The 15,364-nt window shown below is 50.9% G+C and overlaps 7 protein-coding genes across 7 annotated transcripts; 4 read left to right on the top strand and 3 right to left on the bottom strand.

Moving 5' to 3' along the window:
• The first annotated feature begins 102 nt into the window (after positions 1-102).
• ubc2 (E2 ubiquitin-conjugating protein RAD6) lies at positions 103-1,387 on the top strand. Its single transcript, XM_071039964.1, has 4 exons — positions 103-429; positions 570-634; positions 688-912; positions 977-1,387. Exons 1-4 carry the CDS (start codon positions 388-390, stop codon positions 1,098-1,100), a joined length of 456 nt encoding a protein of 151 aa, XP_070899743.1. The 5' UTR covers positions 103-387; the 3' UTR covers positions 1,101-1,387.
• Positions 1,077-1,516, top strand: BJX68DRAFT_70220 (uncharacterized protein). Its single transcript, XM_071049637.1, has one exon. It carries the CDS (start codon positions 1,198-1,200, stop codon positions 1,423-1,425), a length of 228 nt encoding a protein of 75 aa, XP_070899742.1. The 5' UTR covers positions 1,077-1,197; the 3' UTR covers positions 1,426-1,516.
• Positions 1,366-5,461, top strand: BJX68DRAFT_236107 (putative kinesin family protein (KinA)). The gene is made up of 5 exons (XM_071039963.1): positions 1,366-1,894; positions 1,956-1,990; positions 2,055-2,149; positions 2,219-4,644; positions 4,723-5,461. Exons 1-5 carry the CDS (start codon positions 1,890-1,892, stop codon positions 4,937-4,939), a joined length of 2,778 nt encoding a protein of 925 aa, XP_070899741.1. The 5' UTR covers positions 1,366-1,889; the 3' UTR covers positions 4,940-5,461.
• Positions 5,262-8,118, bottom strand: BJX68DRAFT_70157 (uncharacterized protein). Its single transcript, XM_071049636.1, has 2 exons — positions 7,602-8,118; positions 5,262-7,265 (listed from the first exon to the last, which is right to left on the bottom strand). The coding sequence occupies exons 1-2, from the start codon at positions 7,908-7,910 to the stop codon at positions 5,814-5,816; spliced, it is 1,761 nt and encodes a 586-aa protein (XP_070899740.1). The 5' UTR covers positions 7,911-8,118; the 3' UTR covers positions 5,262-5,813.
• A 515-nt stretch (positions 8,119-8,633) lies between these two features.
• Positions 8,634-9,774, bottom strand: BJX68DRAFT_70083 (EF-hand domain-containing protein). Its single transcript, XM_071049635.1, has 4 exons — positions 9,664-9,774; positions 9,381-9,466; positions 9,023-9,318; positions 8,634-8,964 (listed from the first exon to the last, which is right to left on the bottom strand). The coding sequence occupies exons 1-4, from the start codon at positions 9,672-9,674 to the stop codon at positions 8,785-8,787; spliced, it is 573 nt and encodes a 190-aa protein (XP_070899739.1). The 5' UTR covers positions 9,675-9,774; the 3' UTR covers positions 8,634-8,784.
• Positions 9,775-9,989: 215 nt separating this feature from the next.
• BJX68DRAFT_236100 (transmembrane 9 family protein) lies at positions 9,990-12,784 on the bottom strand. The gene is made up of 5 exons (XM_071039962.1): positions 12,659-12,784; positions 11,461-12,572; positions 11,071-11,408; positions 10,585-11,020; positions 9,990-10,534 (listed from the first exon to the last, which is right to left on the bottom strand). The coding sequence occupies exons 2-5, from the start codon at positions 12,554-12,556 to the stop codon at positions 10,467-10,469; spliced, it is 1,938 nt and encodes a 645-aa protein (XP_070899738.1). The 5' UTR covers positions 12,557-12,572; positions 12,659-12,784; the 3' UTR covers positions 9,990-10,466.
• A 181-nt stretch (positions 12,785-12,965) lies between these two features.
• Positions 12,966-15,363, top strand: BJX68DRAFT_266205 (Sas10/Utp3/C1D family protein; the record flags this gene model as incomplete). The annotated part of the gene is made up of 5 exons (XM_071045433.1): positions 12,966-14,111; positions 14,478-14,496; positions 14,667-14,879; positions 14,951-15,234; positions 15,301-15,363. The coding sequence occupies 5 exons, from the start codon at positions 12,966-12,968 to the stop codon at positions 15,361-15,363; spliced, it is 1,725 nt and encodes a 574-aa protein (XP_070899737.1).
• Position 15,364: the final 1 nt, after the last annotated feature.

Here is a 15,364-nt window from a genome sequence, read left to right as displayed (position 1 = left end):
CCATGCATGACACCTGATTTGGGTTTAGATGCACGTATATCACGTGATAAAATATACCTCTAAACCGCAAATTTCTCCATCCAGCGGGTTAATCCGGGACATCCTGCAGAAAGACAAAGAAGCAACGGTCCCAGCGCTTGCAGCGGAGCCACTCCTTCGATATCGGCCCAAAAAAGACCGCTCCTCTCCCGCCCCAGTCGTGCTATCATACCAACTCTCGTGCTCTTCTCCTCTTCTGATTTCCCAACTCCTCAACTTTCTACTCTTCTTCCGCCCATAACTTTGTCAAACTGACAGCCTCTTGAACTGTTTGCCTCTACCTGGATTGCGCATTTTCAGTACTCGATTATCAGATCATCCATCTTCCTTCCGACACGCCCCGCCACTATGTCTACCTCCGCACGCCGCCGTCTCATGCGTGACTTCAAGGTAAGCCTTTCATATCGCCTTTATGGCGTCCTGGCCAGCTTGGCTCTTGGTGTTCATCTTTATATCCTCATGCATCATTGTTGAACACTTCCTCCACGCGGTTTTGATCGCACTTGGCTAATTCGCTTTGGCTCTATTAGCGCATGCAAACCGACCCTCCGGCGGGCGTCTCAGCATCTCCAGTGGCCGATAACGTGATGACATGGTAAGCTTCAGAATCGCTGGCTTCCGAGATTTTCTACTTACGTCTGTCATTAGGAACGCCGTCATCATTGGCCCCGCTGATACTCCGTTCGAAGATGGAACCTTCCGGCTCGTGATGCACTTCGAAGAACAATACCCGAACAAACCTCCAGGCGTCAAATTCATCAGCCAGATGTTCCACCCGAACGTGTATGGTACAGGAGAGCTTTGTCTTGATATTCTGCAGAACCGCTGGAGCCCAACTTATGACGTCGCAGCGATCCTTACCAGCATCCAAAGGTCAGTCATTCTGTGCATCTCTACCACCAAGAGGACGATTTAACCGTTTTTTTGCCACTTGCAGTCTACTCAACGACCCGAACACATCTTCACCGGCGAACGTGGAGGCCTCGAACCTCTACAAAGACAATCGCAAGGAGTACGTCAAGCGCGTGCGTGAGACCGTAGAGAAGAGCTGGGAGGACTAGATCAAGCAGGAGGAAGGATGTTTTGGACCACGAATATTTGACGAAACAATGGCGCGTGTTCTCTCGGAATCCTAGTGGAAGCTACCGCGAATACTCAATGATACCCACGACCGAGGATTCCGGTGCTTCTTTGGGCGGAGGAGGTTTCCCACTCTTGATGATATGCACAGCGCGGGGTTTATGGCGCCTGGTAATGAATGTTCTTGAGCTTTTTTATTTTGTGTATAGCTGCATCACTTTGTTTAGTTTTCTACATAACATAAAACCCACTTCTTGCTCGTACGTCATATACATGACACATCCCTTCTTTGTAGCATCGGAATAACGCGTCCTGCATGGCCGCGGGCGAAGGTCTGCATTCCAGATTGCGTAGTGTATTGCTGTGGGTGGAGGGCGCCAAGCATGACTCTCGGCCAGTGTTGAAACGCGAGGACTGAAGCGTCGGAAACACAACCACCTCTTCTCCGCGCCCGTGGCCTCTCCGCCCAAGAAGTCCTGAACTGAGTTCAGCATTCATCCATACTCATCCGGGCTTCGTCGGTTTCTTCTTCCTTCTGCAGCGCCTCCCCTCCTTCACCCGCTTCCTCCCCGCCCGCATCTTCTATTGTTCGGTCGGCACGTGGACCCCTGACCCAAACAACGCCGCCCACCAATCTGGTCCCCAGACAGCTCGTCCCTCCGCCTCCTGTTGGTCTGAACAAAGTCACCACTTGCCCCCCTCTCGTCGGGGCGTCGCATGTCCCTTCGTCTCTTTCCTCAAGCTTCTTGAGTGCGGGCCAGCTCGAAAATATGGCGTAAGCTTTCCTCGGTCCCTCACCGCATCGGATAAAGAACTGATAGATCAATTAATAACAGGTCATCTAGCTCCAACCCCTCCAACACCATCAAGGGTGCGCATTCCTACTCCCCACGCTCCTCATATACTACAATCGCTCGGATCTAATGAACTTATAGTGGTTGCGAGGTTTCGGCCTCAAAACAAGGTTGAGCTGGGGTCTGGAGGGCAGCCGATTGTCGATTTCGAGAACGAGCAGACATGTTCTATCAACGTGAGTGCAGGTGGTACCTGGCGGCTCTGGTGTACACTGAGTCCTCTGGCGATACTAAGTTAGTGTTAGTCGAAAGAAGCGTCCGGCTCGTTTACGTTCGACCGCGTATTTCCCATGGACTCGAAGCAGACCGACATATTCAACTTCTCGATTGCACCCACTGTGGACGACATTTTAAATGGGTACAACGGAACAGTCTTCGCGTACGGTCAAACCGGTGCCGGAAAGTCTTTCACCATGATGGGTTCCGATATTGACGACGAAGTGGGCAAGGGTATAATACCACGTATAGTCGAGCAGATCTTCGCCAGCATTCTCACGAGTCCGAGCAACATCGAATATACCGTCCGGGTTAGTTATATGGAAATTTATATGGAGCGCATTCGAGATCTACTGGTGCCGCATAACGATAACCTTCCCGTTCACGAGGAGAAGTCGAGAGGGGTATACGTGAAGGGTCTACTTGAGGTGTACGTTTCAAGCGTGCAAGAAGTTTATGAGGTTATGCGACGTGGAGGAGCCGCAAGAGCCGTTGCTGCGACCAACATGAACCAGGAATCATCCCGGTCACACTCCATCTTCGTCATCACTGTTACACAAAAGAACCTGGAAACGGGTTCCGCGAAGAGTGGACAGCTCTTCTTGGTGGATTTGGCAGGTAGTGAGAAAGTCGGCAAGACTGGAGCTAGTGGCCAGACCTTGGAGGAGGCCAAGAAGATTAACAAAAGTTTGAGTGCTCTCGGAATGGTCATCAATGCACTCACAGACGGGAAATCAACCCACATCCCGTACCGTGATTCTAAACTTACTCGAATCTTGCAGGAGAGTTTGGGAGGTAACTCCAGAACAACCCTGATTATCAACTGCTCGCCCAGCAGTTATAACGATGCAGAAACAATTTCGACTTTGCGATTTGGTGTACGAGCGAAGGCCATCAAGAACAAGGCAAAGGTCAATGCGGAATTAAGTCCCGCGGAACTGAAGCAGCTGCTGCGCAAAGCCCAGAGCCAAGTGACGAACTTCGAAACTTATATATCGGCACTAGAATCCGAGGTTACCGTATGGCGAAGCGGCGAAGCAGTCCCCAAAGACAGATGGACGCCGTCCAGGAGTTCCGATTCCGTTGGTGCTGCGAAGGCTGAGGCCCGCGGTCCGCGCCCCGGTACTCCTTCTCGCCTGCAAGACGTCTCTCGATCAGAGACGCCCCGACCAGATTCCCGCCTTGGCGACCGCTCTAGCACGCCTAGCATTGTTCTTGAGAAAGATGAGCGTGAGGAATTTCTCAGACGCGAAAACGAGTTTCAAGACCAGCTTGCAGAGAAAGAATCCCATATTGCGAACGTTGAAAGGGGTCTGCGTGAGGCAAGGGAGGAGCTCAGGAGCCTAAAGGAGAACTCAGCAAGATCAGGCAAGGACAACGATAAGCTTAATACCGAAGTTAATGAGCTACGGATGCAACTGGAGAAGGTGTCGTACGAGAGCAAGGAAGCTGCGATTACTATGGACAGCCTTCGGGAAGCCAACTCAGAGTTAACCGCGGAGCTAGACGAGGTTAAGCAACAGCTTCTGGACGTTAGGATGAAGGCGAAGGAAACGAGCGCAGCGCTCGATGAGAAGGAGAAGAAAAAGGCCGAGAAAATGGCTAAGATGATGGCCGGTTTCGATCTCGGTGGTGAAGTCTTTTCCGATAACGAACGGAAGCTTCAGGATATCATCCAGCGCATCGATTCGTTGCACCAGGTCAGCGAAGCTGGCGAGAGCATCGCCCCAGACGACATTCTAGAGCTTCGGGCAAGCCTACTGGAGACGCAAGGCTTCATTCGACAGGCGGAGCTCACAATGAATGACCGGAGCGAACTGAACGTGCTGCAGGACAGCCGCAGGGTGGAACTCGAGGAGAAGCTGGCTAACCTCGAGCAGGACTATGAGAGTCTTCTAGCACGAAACTTGGGAGAGGGAGATCTGGATGAGATCAAGGAACGACTAGAGAAGGTGTACAGCACCAGGAAAGAGGCCGAACTCGAAGCAGCCTCGGAACTACAGCAGGAGCTTGTCCGCAAGGATGAAGAGCTCACGAAGCTACGTCAATCCCTTGCAGATTCACAGTCACGAGGCCCGACCAACGGGGCTACCAGTAAGAGCCTGCAGCAGCAGATCGCCGAGTTTGACGCGATGAAAAAGTCCTTGATGCGTGACTTGCAGAACCGCTGTGAGCGGGTGGTGGAGCTCGAGATCTCCTTAGACGACGCTCGAGAGCAGTACAACAACGTGCTCCGCTCGTCGAACAATCGTGCTCAGCAAAAGAAGATGGCCTTCTTGGAACGCAATCTCGAGCAACTCACTCACGTTCAGAGGCAGCTCGTCGAGCAAAACAGCAGCCTAAAGAAGGAAGTCGCGATCGCGGAGCGTAAGCTCATCGCCAGAAACGAGCGCATAGCAAGCTTGGAAGCCCTGCTCCAGGAGAGCCAGGAGAAACTTACCCAGGCCAATCATCGGTACGTACCCCCGCTCACCCCGGGATATCTATATCCTCTCTTTCCGTCACAAGTATACTAATTTAGTTCTTGCAACAGTTTCGAGGCCCAACTCACAGCCGTCAAAGAACGGCTCGAAGCCGCCAAGCAAGGCTCGACAAAAGGCCTCCCAGACAGCAACAGCGGCTTCAGCTTCGTGGGCTCGCGCATCGCAAAGCCCCTCCGTGGCGGGGGTGGCGGGAACGAGCCCGTCGCCACCGTCCAGGCCCAGGACACTGGCAACAAGCGCACAAGCTGGTTTTTTGATAGACGATGATCCACGAATCTTCCTGTTTTGCTGGCTCTTCTATCCCTCTTCGTCTCCGTCTTCTCCCCTTCCTTTTCCTGCAGATATTTAGAGATCAGATACACCATGCCATACCGTACCATACCTCTTTCTCCTGATGGAAATGCCATTGATGTCTTCTTCTTTTCTTTTGCGTGTCATTATTGAGCCATGGTGCTTGCTAGGAGTGTCGGGTCAAGAACGCTTTTCTTTGCACAATTCCCGTGTCTTTCGCCCTTGGACATAGGCCGGCGCTCAGCAAGCTGAGACGTACCAAACTTACGTTACTATTGTGCTTGTCTGGAATCCCTTGCTTGAATAAGGGCCTTGGAGTTACTTACCTCTTGTACTTCAGGAGTTTACGGGTGGCATAGGCTCCGACAGATACCCTTGTACATCAATCCTAATAGAATGCAGCCCAATTCGCAATGATTACCAGCGAGGAACCCTCCTGTAGTTTTCGATGTTGTATCGCGATTGACGGGGGACTTATAGGAAAAGGTAAGACGTTGGTCGAATGTAATAATTTGATATGGTCAGTCTCTCAGTGGTGAAGTATATATAATTCTAGTTTGTACATGAGTGCTGAAAATATACCTGGCCTGCCCACAACACAAACCAGCCAGCCCAGAAAGTCGATAACACCGTCATCACTCCATACATGGGTATCAAATCAAGGAAGAAAACTAGGTACACGAAAGAAGAAGGGGCAGTAAGAGATGGGGAATTAGGAGAGGCATCATTCCCAAGATCCTAGAAAGAAAAGTAGAGACAGGAAGGGAATTCGTAAATCAAAACGCTACAAACAGCCAACTCCGGCGATCCAAATACATAAACGATGCGGAAAATATACACTGCTCAATCGTCACCCGACCAAACAGACGTGGACTGCTTCAAGTCCCATTGTCGTAATGATGCGGTCCATCCAGTCGGTAGTGGGCGGGTGTCTGTTTTCCGCAGTGATCAAGGATCGTATAACAATGCTTGGGCGGCCAGGTGATTTCGGGGGCGTCAGGGGAAGCTTGAATTTGAAGTTTGGGTGCGGTAGGTGTTCGTTTCGAGACATATCGTTCAGAAGCATGAAGTTATCAGAGTCGATTGTCGTACGTTGTTTCGGGTCCATGATCACAATCAAGTAATTGAGAATCAGAAGGGCTAAGCGAAGGCCGCGCGCGAAGAGGAAGGAGTAGCCTTCAAAGAAGAAATGGGGTACCGGGCCGACGAAAGTGTCATCACCATCTTGCCCAGAGCGAAGCATTGATATTGCGACGCCGAATTCTGTATAGATTCCTCGAAGTGCAGCACGAGTTGCATGGACGTCTTGAAGGACGGCCGGCTGAACCTCAGCTCTTTCCTTCGGGGACCGCGTTTGTGCTTCCCTCGTCCGTTTCACATAGCCAGGAAGCTTTAACACCTCGAGAAATCCCCGTTCTACCACATCAGTGTAAAGTGAGGAGGTCGGTAGTTTTGCGTTTTCTGCAGCTATTTGTTCGTTGAGTGCTCGCCACTCGGGCTCTTCCAAGAAACATGCTTCGCCTTCGACCAGAGCTGCGCTGATGAGAAAATTCCGATACACGATGTACATGGCTCGTCCGAACCCTTGAAGATGCGCCTTGGGGCCCCGAAGTTTCATAAGCGTTCGAACACCAGATGCATGACGCAACCATGCGTCTGGGCTGCTGCAATTGTGCTTCTCGAAGACTGCTAACGTGATTGCTGAGGCCAATGCTTCATCCGACTTTGCGGTAGCTTCATTGGCTACAAGATGTGCGAGACCACGAAGAGCACGATTATATAATTCCTGCGAAGCAAGCAGGTATCGCGAATCGTCATGTAGGAACCCCAGGTATGCAGCTGTGCATGCTCGTACGGCCCAGTCAAAGCAAGAGTTCATGGAACCTCGCCTTCGGTCGACATATTCAACCCAGTTGATGGGGACACGTGTTTCCGTACAGCGGAAGAAACAGGGGAAGGAAGCAAGGACGTAATTCGTGAAGATCTGAGTCTGCTGGGAAGAAATGGCTTTGGCGCTTAACGACGGGCTCACATATTCGTCCATGCTGAGCGAAACCATTTTGTATTCAGCTCGAGGGGATGGGCGCGAAGGGAGTTCGATCTGTTCACCGGATTGAGGCGAGGGTAGGGGCTGTTCTAACGGGTCGGAAGGGGACGGAGACTTTGAGGGGGAGGGCGACGGTGTTGTGCGGTAGCGCTGGCGTAGTGCGGGAGCTTCGTCTCGAAATTGGAAGACCCGATGACCGTTCGCGCAAGTGATATTCAGGATGCGGCATCTGGAGCAGGGCGACCTCCCATTACACTAGGTTGGTGGTTAGAACCAAGGTATGGATGAACAATGGACAAAGCGGGCTCCACTCCGCTGCTTATTGATGTCTGATTGGGGGCAGAAGGAGGAATTCAGATTTGGAAGACAAAGAGGATCTTCAAGGAAACAAAGAAACAATAGTGGTATGTAGGGGCAGTCGGACAAGCGCCGGTGGTGTTCTTGTCTTGCAGAGGCGGGGAAGCAGCAAGGGTGTGGAGCGGTCGCACAGCACGCTTATCACCAACCACATTCCCTCGACTGCTCGACAGCGACCCAAGATTTTTTTCTTTCTCCGGCAGGCCAGACGGGAAGCAAAAGGGCAATACGAACCTGAAGATGAGCGTCAACACAGGGCTGGCAGCCACGAGACACTCTGACCATGCTGGCCACAGACTGGAATGAGCAACACAGCCGGATCAGGGGTCTTCGGGAGCAGCAACATCGAGGCGCAGTACCCGGAGAGAAAGAGCTGGGGAATGGGGTCCGGCGTGAAGAAAGAGGGAAAGAGGAAGTTCTGGGGAAGATAAGACGAGCAGAGACCCAGAGAGGCGAGGAGGTAGCGGTGGAGACTGTAGCGCAGTTCAGGACTCCAGAAGCCGACTCACATCCGGCGATCGGGGACCATTCCGACCAGACCATGAATGGCCTCTTCTGCCCAGTCCACTTGTCGCCCTGCCCGCTCCATCTGAGTTCGTGCTGATCGTCGATTTATCATCGGACTAGCTGCGGTGCGTGCCCTGCAAATTCCAAAAAATGATGCCATGTGCCACTGTCCCGACAAGTAGGTACGCGCCAGGGAGATACCGGCAGCTAAGAGCTGCGACTGCAGAATCCCTCTTCTGCTCCCCAACTCTGACAAGCATGACTCGCCAATGGCCTGATGGATCTGCTCGCTCTCGGCCTCTCTGGGCTTGGCTCCTCGGACGATCTACGTACACCTCAGTACCACTTGAACCTTTGAACGGTGTCAGAGAGTAAAATGAAGAAAGCTCGGTAACCGCAGGGGATCATGACGAGGGAGCAGTCTCCAAATGGAGAAAAGAACTAGATAGCACATGAGATCCGCTCTCCCCCTGCAGGCCATTTGCAAGATTTCTGGTCACACAGTCGCTCAGGGTCGCTGTGCCGCATACGACAGTAGTATGACTGATTCTCATCTCATCCCTCCAGTATCTTCCATCCCCAAATCCAACCTCGGAGGACCCATGTAGTATTCATATGGTAGGACCAAGCCGCCAAAGGGTTCCTATTCTTTTCTTCACGCAAAAGTACGAGTAAAGCCGGGACTAGTACATACATCAAGATATCGACACCCAATCATGTGCACCAATCAGAATCTGGCTGATACGCACTGGGCTGAGAAGTGGGAATCTTAGAAAAACATGAGAGTTATCAGGACAAGAAAGGACAAGAGGGAGGAAGAAAAGACATAGATATGCGCGCCGATTTCGCCAGAGAAAAAAAGACAAAAGATGGCCTGCCTGAAGTAAAGGAGCAGAACTGATGGAAATGATCATACCAGCCCATCATAGAGCGATAAAGCACTAACAATAGTCTCATCACGCTTACTTCCCTCTTTGAACTCTTCCATGTCGAGGCTACCGTTCTCATCCTTGTCCATCATGCGGAAGATTTTCCGGACTCGTTTCTCTGGCGTATCCTCATCTTCCGGAAGTTTCACCATGGAGCCGACCTATAGAGTGATGTCAGCAGACCACATATAGCGGGATGAAGAGCGCGGACTGGCATACCATCTTGTAGATTGCCTCGACAATAGCTAGCATCTCGTCATACGTGATTTTCCCATCGCCGTCAATGTCATAGAGTTGGAAGGCCCAGTCCAGCTTGTCCTCCATCTTTCCGCGCGATGTGACCGAGAGCGCACAAATAAATTCCTTGAAGTCAATCATGCCACTGTTATCTGCGTCGAAAACCCGGAAAACATAATTTGCAAATGACGATGGATCGCCGAATGGAAAGAACTGCCGATAGATCTTTTGGAATTCCTCCTTGGTCAATGTGCCGGATGGGCAGTCCTTCAAGAAGCCTAACGAGACATCGCCATCAGCAAGAGAAACCGCAAGTGAGCGTCCCTGAGCCATCACACACCCTTATACCATTGTTGGAGCTCCTTCTTGTCAAAATGCGTCGCTTTCTGGAGCTCCTCGAGCTGGGAGGGGGATAGCTTTGACTGTCTGAGTGAGGAAACAGAAATAATTAGCCAGTGCCTAAAAGTACACGATAGCACAAGAGATACAGAAAAGGTCCGACTATTCTACTGGTAGTCAAAATGTTCCCCACACGGTGCTTGGGAAACTCTTTGCTCCGGCTCTCGAAGAGTATGGGGCGAAGGAGAAGCGGAGCGAATCGCGGAAACAAAACAACTACTTACGACTTTCCCATATTCAATTATATCATCAAAGACCCAGTCCGAGCGCAATTCGAAAATATGGTCGAGAATGATCCGGGCTCACTGAGGCTCAGGGTCTGTCATGCGACAATGTCGGGTTGGCGACAGATATGCGGGAGCCGCGGGGTAGTGAAGGCCGGATTGATAATGAGCCAGTTGTTGGAGGGGTAGGGATCTGAAGAGGGAACGGAGAGCTAACGAGAGCTGCAAGTAAAACTAAGCAGGTGAAGCACAATGAAATGGCTGGAGCACAGTATAACAGCAGCGATCGAAGTGTAAGTAGCGATTGTTGTGTCCGGAGTGTGGCAACGGAACAAGATCGCTGAAGCTTCCGAAGTTGAGGATTCCAGACCACTGGGAGCCTTGGCGGTCTCAGGCGTTCCGTCATCCTCATCGACTCCTCGAGTTTGCAGAAACATCGGCCTGGCGAGCTGCAGCCTTAGCAGCTTTTACAGTTTCAGAGCCAAATAGTTCGATCTAAGCCCGTTTTGCCGTGAGTATCGTACAGATCCCTTGTCAACATCCCTGGGCTCCTCAACTAGTAGGATCGAAACCCCGTTCCCGCCCACTCAACCTATGTACAGGGTATGGCATACAGAACAACATGATCAATAATTAGAACAGGTAAATAATCCAAAAAGAAGAAACGCTTCAAAAACCCCATACTATCAAATAGCCATGACATCTCAAGCCAAAAGAAAAAAAAAAAACCTAAAAAAAACTTATGCCGGTGCCATCAACGGACACTTGAGACTCCACAAGGCGGAGAAGGAAAGTGATGCGAATTAGTCGACCTTGATGGAGCCGTATATGCGTTGCACAAAGGCCCAACTAGCGAAGAAGCCGATAGAACCTATATATTGATCAGAAAACATCCAGGATTGGGGCGTGGTCACAACATACCGGTAAGAATGAAAACAATAAACCCGATCAAGGCGGAGTAGCCCATGTATAGAACCGCTCCAATTAGGCCTCCAAAACTTACTCTAGTAGCCCAGAACAGTAGCGCATTCAAGAAGACGTATACACCCGTCATTCCTGCTCCTGCAAATGCCCTCCAGTGCCACCTGTAGTTCTCCGCACAAAGTAAAAAGTAGACCAGCAGAACAGTTGTAGCCGCTGTGGTCACGATCATCAGGCCGTAGCACAGGAATAGGAATCCGAACATGTAGTAAATCTTGTTGGTCCAGAGCGATGTCATGATGAAGTAAAGTTCAACGAAGATAGCTCCGAAGGGTAGTATACCAGTCAAAAGTAGCGATGGTACCGTCTTCAAGCTGCCGGTCATAGGCGGAATTTGGCGCGGGATTTGATTGACTTTCGTTGGTCCCTCAATAATCTGTCCATCAATTAGTGAGGCGTTCAATTAAGGGGACGAAATCAGCTTACCCGCTGCTTGAAACCAACCCAGCTACCAGCCACGCTGAGCGGTACGCTAATGACGAACCAGATTAACACCAGAGCGAGCATTGTACCAAACGGTACAGCGCCACTTGAACCCTTAGCCCATACGAAAAGATTGAGCAGGAAGAATACGCTGAAAATGAAAGCTGGGACAAGCAGCGGAGTCATGATAATGTTGCGCTTCCAGGATTCACCACCAAAAGCCTTATAGATGCGGGCGGAGACGTAGCCTCCAACAAACCCAAATAGAGTGTAGATCAGGAGGATTGCAGTCGCGAGGAAACCACGGTTTGCCGGAGAGAGGAGGCCAAACATGGCGAAAACTAATTCCGAGTCAGTCACGGATAAGAAGGCTTGAAAGAGTCGGAAACATACCAACAGTGACACCAGTCATCATGAAGAGCTGAGCTCCATTTCCAACCAGAACACTTAGAAGTAACGGTGACTTCGGGCACCGGAAGACATCACCATGCACCAGCTTCCAGCCCGAATCTTCTTGGATTCCGTCTTCAACTGCCGCGGACGTCCCATCCAAATCGTCGAGGTTGATCATATCCAGACGGTTGTATCGAGCAATATCCTTCTTAAGAGCCCGAACGAGAATCATACTGACCATACCGACGAGGAAGACAACAAAGACGGCCGCATTGACAAGGGAGAACCAGTGGATTTTCGGATACTGAACTTGCAGATACTTGTCCCAGCGGGTTGCCCATGGGGTAGACGACTCTCGCCAGCTGACACTGTAGGTCCATGTCACCGCTGTCTCAGAGTCTTCATCCAGGTAAATCGGGCCGTCTTCATTGCAGGTTGCGGTCCCATCCTCAGAGACTCTTGAGCCGCGCCGAGAACCCGGCTGAACGAGGACACCGATCACTCGATACTTCTCCTTGTTGCCAAAGTTCACAGGATGGTAGTCAATGATAATATCGAAATGATTGTGCAAAATTGGCTTCTCGCTCTCATCCAGCGTGCCTAGCGTAAAGCCCGGACTGTACGCCTGGGGCTGGGTTCCTCCATTTTGCTGAGCGGCAGGTAGCCCGTCCACGAGCCAATTGATATTATATCCCTGGGCTATCCTCCTGTTTGTGAACTTGGCACTTCGGGAATCGAAAATGACCTCGCCGCAAGCCGCTTTGCAGGTTTCGTTCTTGCGCATCTTCAATTCGAAGGGGGATGTCTGGATTCTGTCTCCGAATAGAATACTACCCAGTGATTCTCGAACATCTTTCGGGCCGCCTTCGGGCTCGCAAAACCGAAACGCGGGGTGGTAGTAATCGTAAGAGAATACGGAATGAAGCTGTTCATCTTGCTGTGCGATGCCGGGGGTGAGGTGGTTCACGTAGAGCGGTACGGGTTGGCCATCATCATATGAGGTGGGTGCTACACCTGGCAGGTAAAAAGCTGCGGATAAGGTGGGCGCGGTGAGGATGAGGCTAATTAGGGACGGCGCCCGCCTGTTGAGCCGCATGGCGGATTGTTGTGTTCTGAAAAGTAAAAAGGGCGTGATTAGCTTTGTACGGCCGATTTCATGTTTAGCCGGCGAGGGATCAATAACGCTTGGTCAACATACAGTCTACAGTTGCCGCTCCACTGGCAGAGTGAATCTCATGGGTATGGTGCGGAATTAACGAGAACACCACTAGCTTGCAGAGCAAGGGAAAAGAGCAAGAGAGTTGAAAAGTCGAATTGCTTGAGTATATGAAGCAGGCTACTACCGGACACTTCGGCGAAAGGCCAAGTACTCAGCATAAATTCACGTGACCCAGTTTAGCTCCATATCACGTGCTGATAAGATACCCATTTTTTTTTCTCTCGTCTCCGTCGTCGTCGTTCCGTCGCAAAAGAGAAAAATTGCAGACCCAGCATACCAATTGACAATGGCATTGGCAGCCTCAAAACAGGAGCAGCCCGAGCTGCACAATATATCAGATCTGCTTGAAACAATTTCAACATCTCTCAACGCTACTGGGACATCGTTGCCAAGCAACAAGCGTGACACCGCTTCCGAAGTTTCGATTATTCCACCGCACGACGGCATCTCGCTACTTGATACCAAGTGCGATCTGCTCCTCTCCTATCTCCAGAACCTCGTCTTTCTCACGCTTCTCGAGCTGAGGGAGCTACCTTCGAAAGATACTATCCGCGAGAAAAATGAAGATTCCGAGTGCACCCAATCCATTCGGAAACAAGTTACAGACAAACTTATCGAATTGCGCACATACTTGGACCGTGGTGTCCGGCCTTTAGAAGGAAGGTTAAAATACCAAGTGGATAAGGTCATCAAAGCGGCGGAGGCAGTGGAAAGAGCCGAGAAAGGAGCGCAGCCCGCCAAGGCTACCGCGAAGGACCAAATGGAGAGTGGGAGCGAGGATGATTCAGCCTCTGATAAGGGCAGCAGCGAGGACGAGGATGAAAGTGAGGAAGACGAGGACATTGATGAAATGGCATATCGACCCAACGTTTCAGCGTTTTCAAAGAAGACTGGTCTCGAAGCGAAGGTGGATAAGGCGGATCGGAAAGCCACAAGCGATGGAATCTACCGACCACCGAAGATCATGCCGACCGCGATGCCTACGACCGAACGTAAAGAGCGAAAAGAGAGACCTACGCGCCGGTCCAATGTCATTGATGAGTTTGTCAGCGCTGAGATGTCCTCCGCCCCTATGGCCGAACCCAGCATCGGTAGCACAATTGTATCCGGAGGGAGACACACCAAGACAAGGAAGGAGAGGGAGAACGAGGCCGAACGAACCCGTTACGAAGAAACTCACTTTATTCGTTTGGCGAATGAAAGCAAGAAGGAACTGGCGAAGAAAGCGGCATCCCGCCGGCGTGAAGGCACATTCGGGGGTGAAGAATGGAAAGGTCTCACTGAAGGCGCAGACCGAATTACGAGACTTACGCAGAGGGCGAAGGGAAGTGGCAATGCCCTCGAGAGGAGCCGGAAACGCAAACCCACGGAGGACGGCCAACGTGGTGACGGAGTTGGGGTCGGACAAATCTTCGAGAAGCGGCGGAAGAAGGTTGACTCGTGGAAGAAGCAATAGTGCCTTCGCCGTTGACCAGATTTGGTTTTCCAATTCACGAATGTGTAGGATTTTGTCGGAATATATTATACTTATGGCTTGCATAGCGCTTTACCCGCCGCCGACGACTTGTACGTGGTTGATAGAAAATATACGTTTTGGTCTATCAAAATTATCTTTCCCGTTGCGTATCCGTCATTCTGGATTCTCGAGCAGACAAGACGGCCCGCTGGGATCCTGTTCCTGAATTGCATGTGTGAATCGACCATCATGACATCATCTCGGATGTTCCCCATTTAACAGCATCCCAACCCTCAGCAGTGGAACAACAATACCTTCAAACCTCTAAACTAAAGACCATAGGTCAATATGGAAGATCCAGGTTAGTACCCTATATTGGGCCTTACTTTTTTTTACCATTAGCGAAGCTTCTTGTCAATGCAGCTACTGTCTTCCACGCCCCGTTTCTCAATCATATCCCAGCACAGCAGCCCAGGAACCCGAACAATTCTCCTCTTTGAGAAATATCTGTCTGGCTGACTATTGCTCCAGTCGCCGAAGTCCCGAGAGTCATCCGGCTTCTCACTCAAACTCCTCCCTCTCTCCAAGAAGAAACCATCAACCAGTTCTTCACCTCTTCTGCCGAATTCGTGCACCCGTTCTGTCGCATCTGGAGTTACAATGGGAGTCGATGGGCAGTCACGAAGATATACCAGTGGTACAAGATCATGTCACCGCACATAGACCTCGAAGTTAAATCTGTCGGTATGTGGTGCTCCGATAATTTACTCGTCTCCTCGCAGGGAAGAATGGGACGCTGGTTGACAGCCACATAGCATACGATAAAGAGAACCTGAGGCTCTACGTAACCATTTTTCAGATCTTCTCAATCTGGCTTATTCCGTTTCATTCTGCGCCGGTGACGTTGACGACTGTTCTGGACCTGACGACCGACCCTGGTGATGGACGTGCCGCAACACAGGGCAAGAAGAGATATTACATCAAGAAGCAAGAAGACTTCTACCAGCCATCGGAATTTATCAAGTTTGTTATGCCGATCGGAGGGCATTTTCTTGTTATGATATGGCATGCTTTTGCCAGTTTGTTCTCAATTGCTGGGGTATTTCTCCTGTGGCCGATTCTCTGGGCGGAGGACAGGGGGTATTTTAATTACTCACACTCTCAGGCAGCGAGAGAAGGAGTTGTCGATGCGGTGAATAACCATGTCCCGGATCTGAAGGTCTCGTAAG

The sequence above is a fragment of the Aspergillus pseudodeflectus genome (genome assembly GCF_044049435.1).
Source record: "Aspergillus pseudodeflectus strain CBS 756.74 chromosome Unknown BJX68scaffold_18, whole genome shotgun sequence".
In the NCBI taxonomy this organism is placed as follows: Eukaryota; Fungi; Ascomycota; class Eurotiomycetes; order Eurotiales; family Aspergillaceae; genus Aspergillus; species Aspergillus pseudodeflectus.
Note: the sequence above shows the minus strand (reverse complement) of the source record. Positions and strands in the feature narration are given on the sequence as shown.

Excerpts from the sequence above, each read along its gene's own strand:
- BJX68DRAFT_70157 (XM_071049636.1), bottom strand. The coding sequence starts at position 7,910 with ATGGTCTGGTCGGAATGGTCCCCGATCGCCGGATGTGAGTCGGCTTCT. Across the intron at positions 7,266-7,601 it reads GTGTTGACGCTCATCTTCAG|TGTAATGGGAGGTCGCCCTG; the intron begins GTTCGTATTGCC and ends CCACCAACCTAG.
- ubc2 (XM_071039964.1), top strand. The coding sequence starts at position 388 with ATGTCTACCTCCGCACGCCGCCGTCTCATGCGTGACTTCAAG. Across the intron at positions 430-569 it reads GTCTCATGCGTGACTTCAAG|CGCATGCAAACCGACCCTCC; the intron begins GTAAGCCTTTCA and ends TGGCTCTATTAG. Across the intron at positions 635-687 it reads GCCGATAACGTGATGACATG|GAACGCCGTCATCATTGGCC; the intron begins GTAAGCTTCAGA and ends GTCTGTCATTAG.
- BJX68DRAFT_70220 (XM_071049637.1), top strand. The coding sequence starts at position 1,198 with ATGATACCCACGACCGAGGATTCCGGTGCTTCTTTGGGCGGAGGAGGT.
- BJX68DRAFT_236100 (XM_071039962.1), bottom strand. The coding sequence starts at position 12,556 with ATGCGGCTCAACAGGCGGGCGCCGTCCCTAATTAGCCTCATCCTCACC. Across the intron at positions 11,021-11,070 it reads GGGTTGGTTTCAAGCAGCGG|ATTATTGAGGGACCAACGAA; the intron begins GTAAGCTGATTT and ends ATTGATGGACAG. Across the intron at positions 10,535-10,584 it reads TATTGTTTTCATTCTTACCG|GTTCTATCGGCTTCTTCGCT; the intron begins GTATGTTGTGAC and ends ATCAATATATAG.
- BJX68DRAFT_236107 (XM_071039963.1), top strand. Across the intron at positions 1,991-2,054 it reads CCCCTCCAACACCATCAAGG|TGGTTGCGAGGTTTCGGCCT; the intron begins GTGCGCATTCCT and ends ATGAACTTATAG. Across the intron at positions 4,645-4,722 it reads CTTACCCAGGCCAATCATCG|TTTCGAGGCCCAACTCACAG; the intron begins GTACGTACCCCC and ends TTCTTGCAACAG.
- BJX68DRAFT_70083 (XM_071049635.1), bottom strand. Across the intron at positions 9,319-9,380 it reads GCTCCAACAATGGTATAAGG|GCTTCTTGAAGGACTGCCCA; the intron begins GTGTGTGATGGC and ends ATGTCTCGTTAG. Across the intron at positions 8,965-9,022 it reads TCGAGGCAATCTACAAGATG|GTCGGCTCCATGGTGAAACT; the intron begins GTATGCCAGTCC and ends ATCACTCTATAG.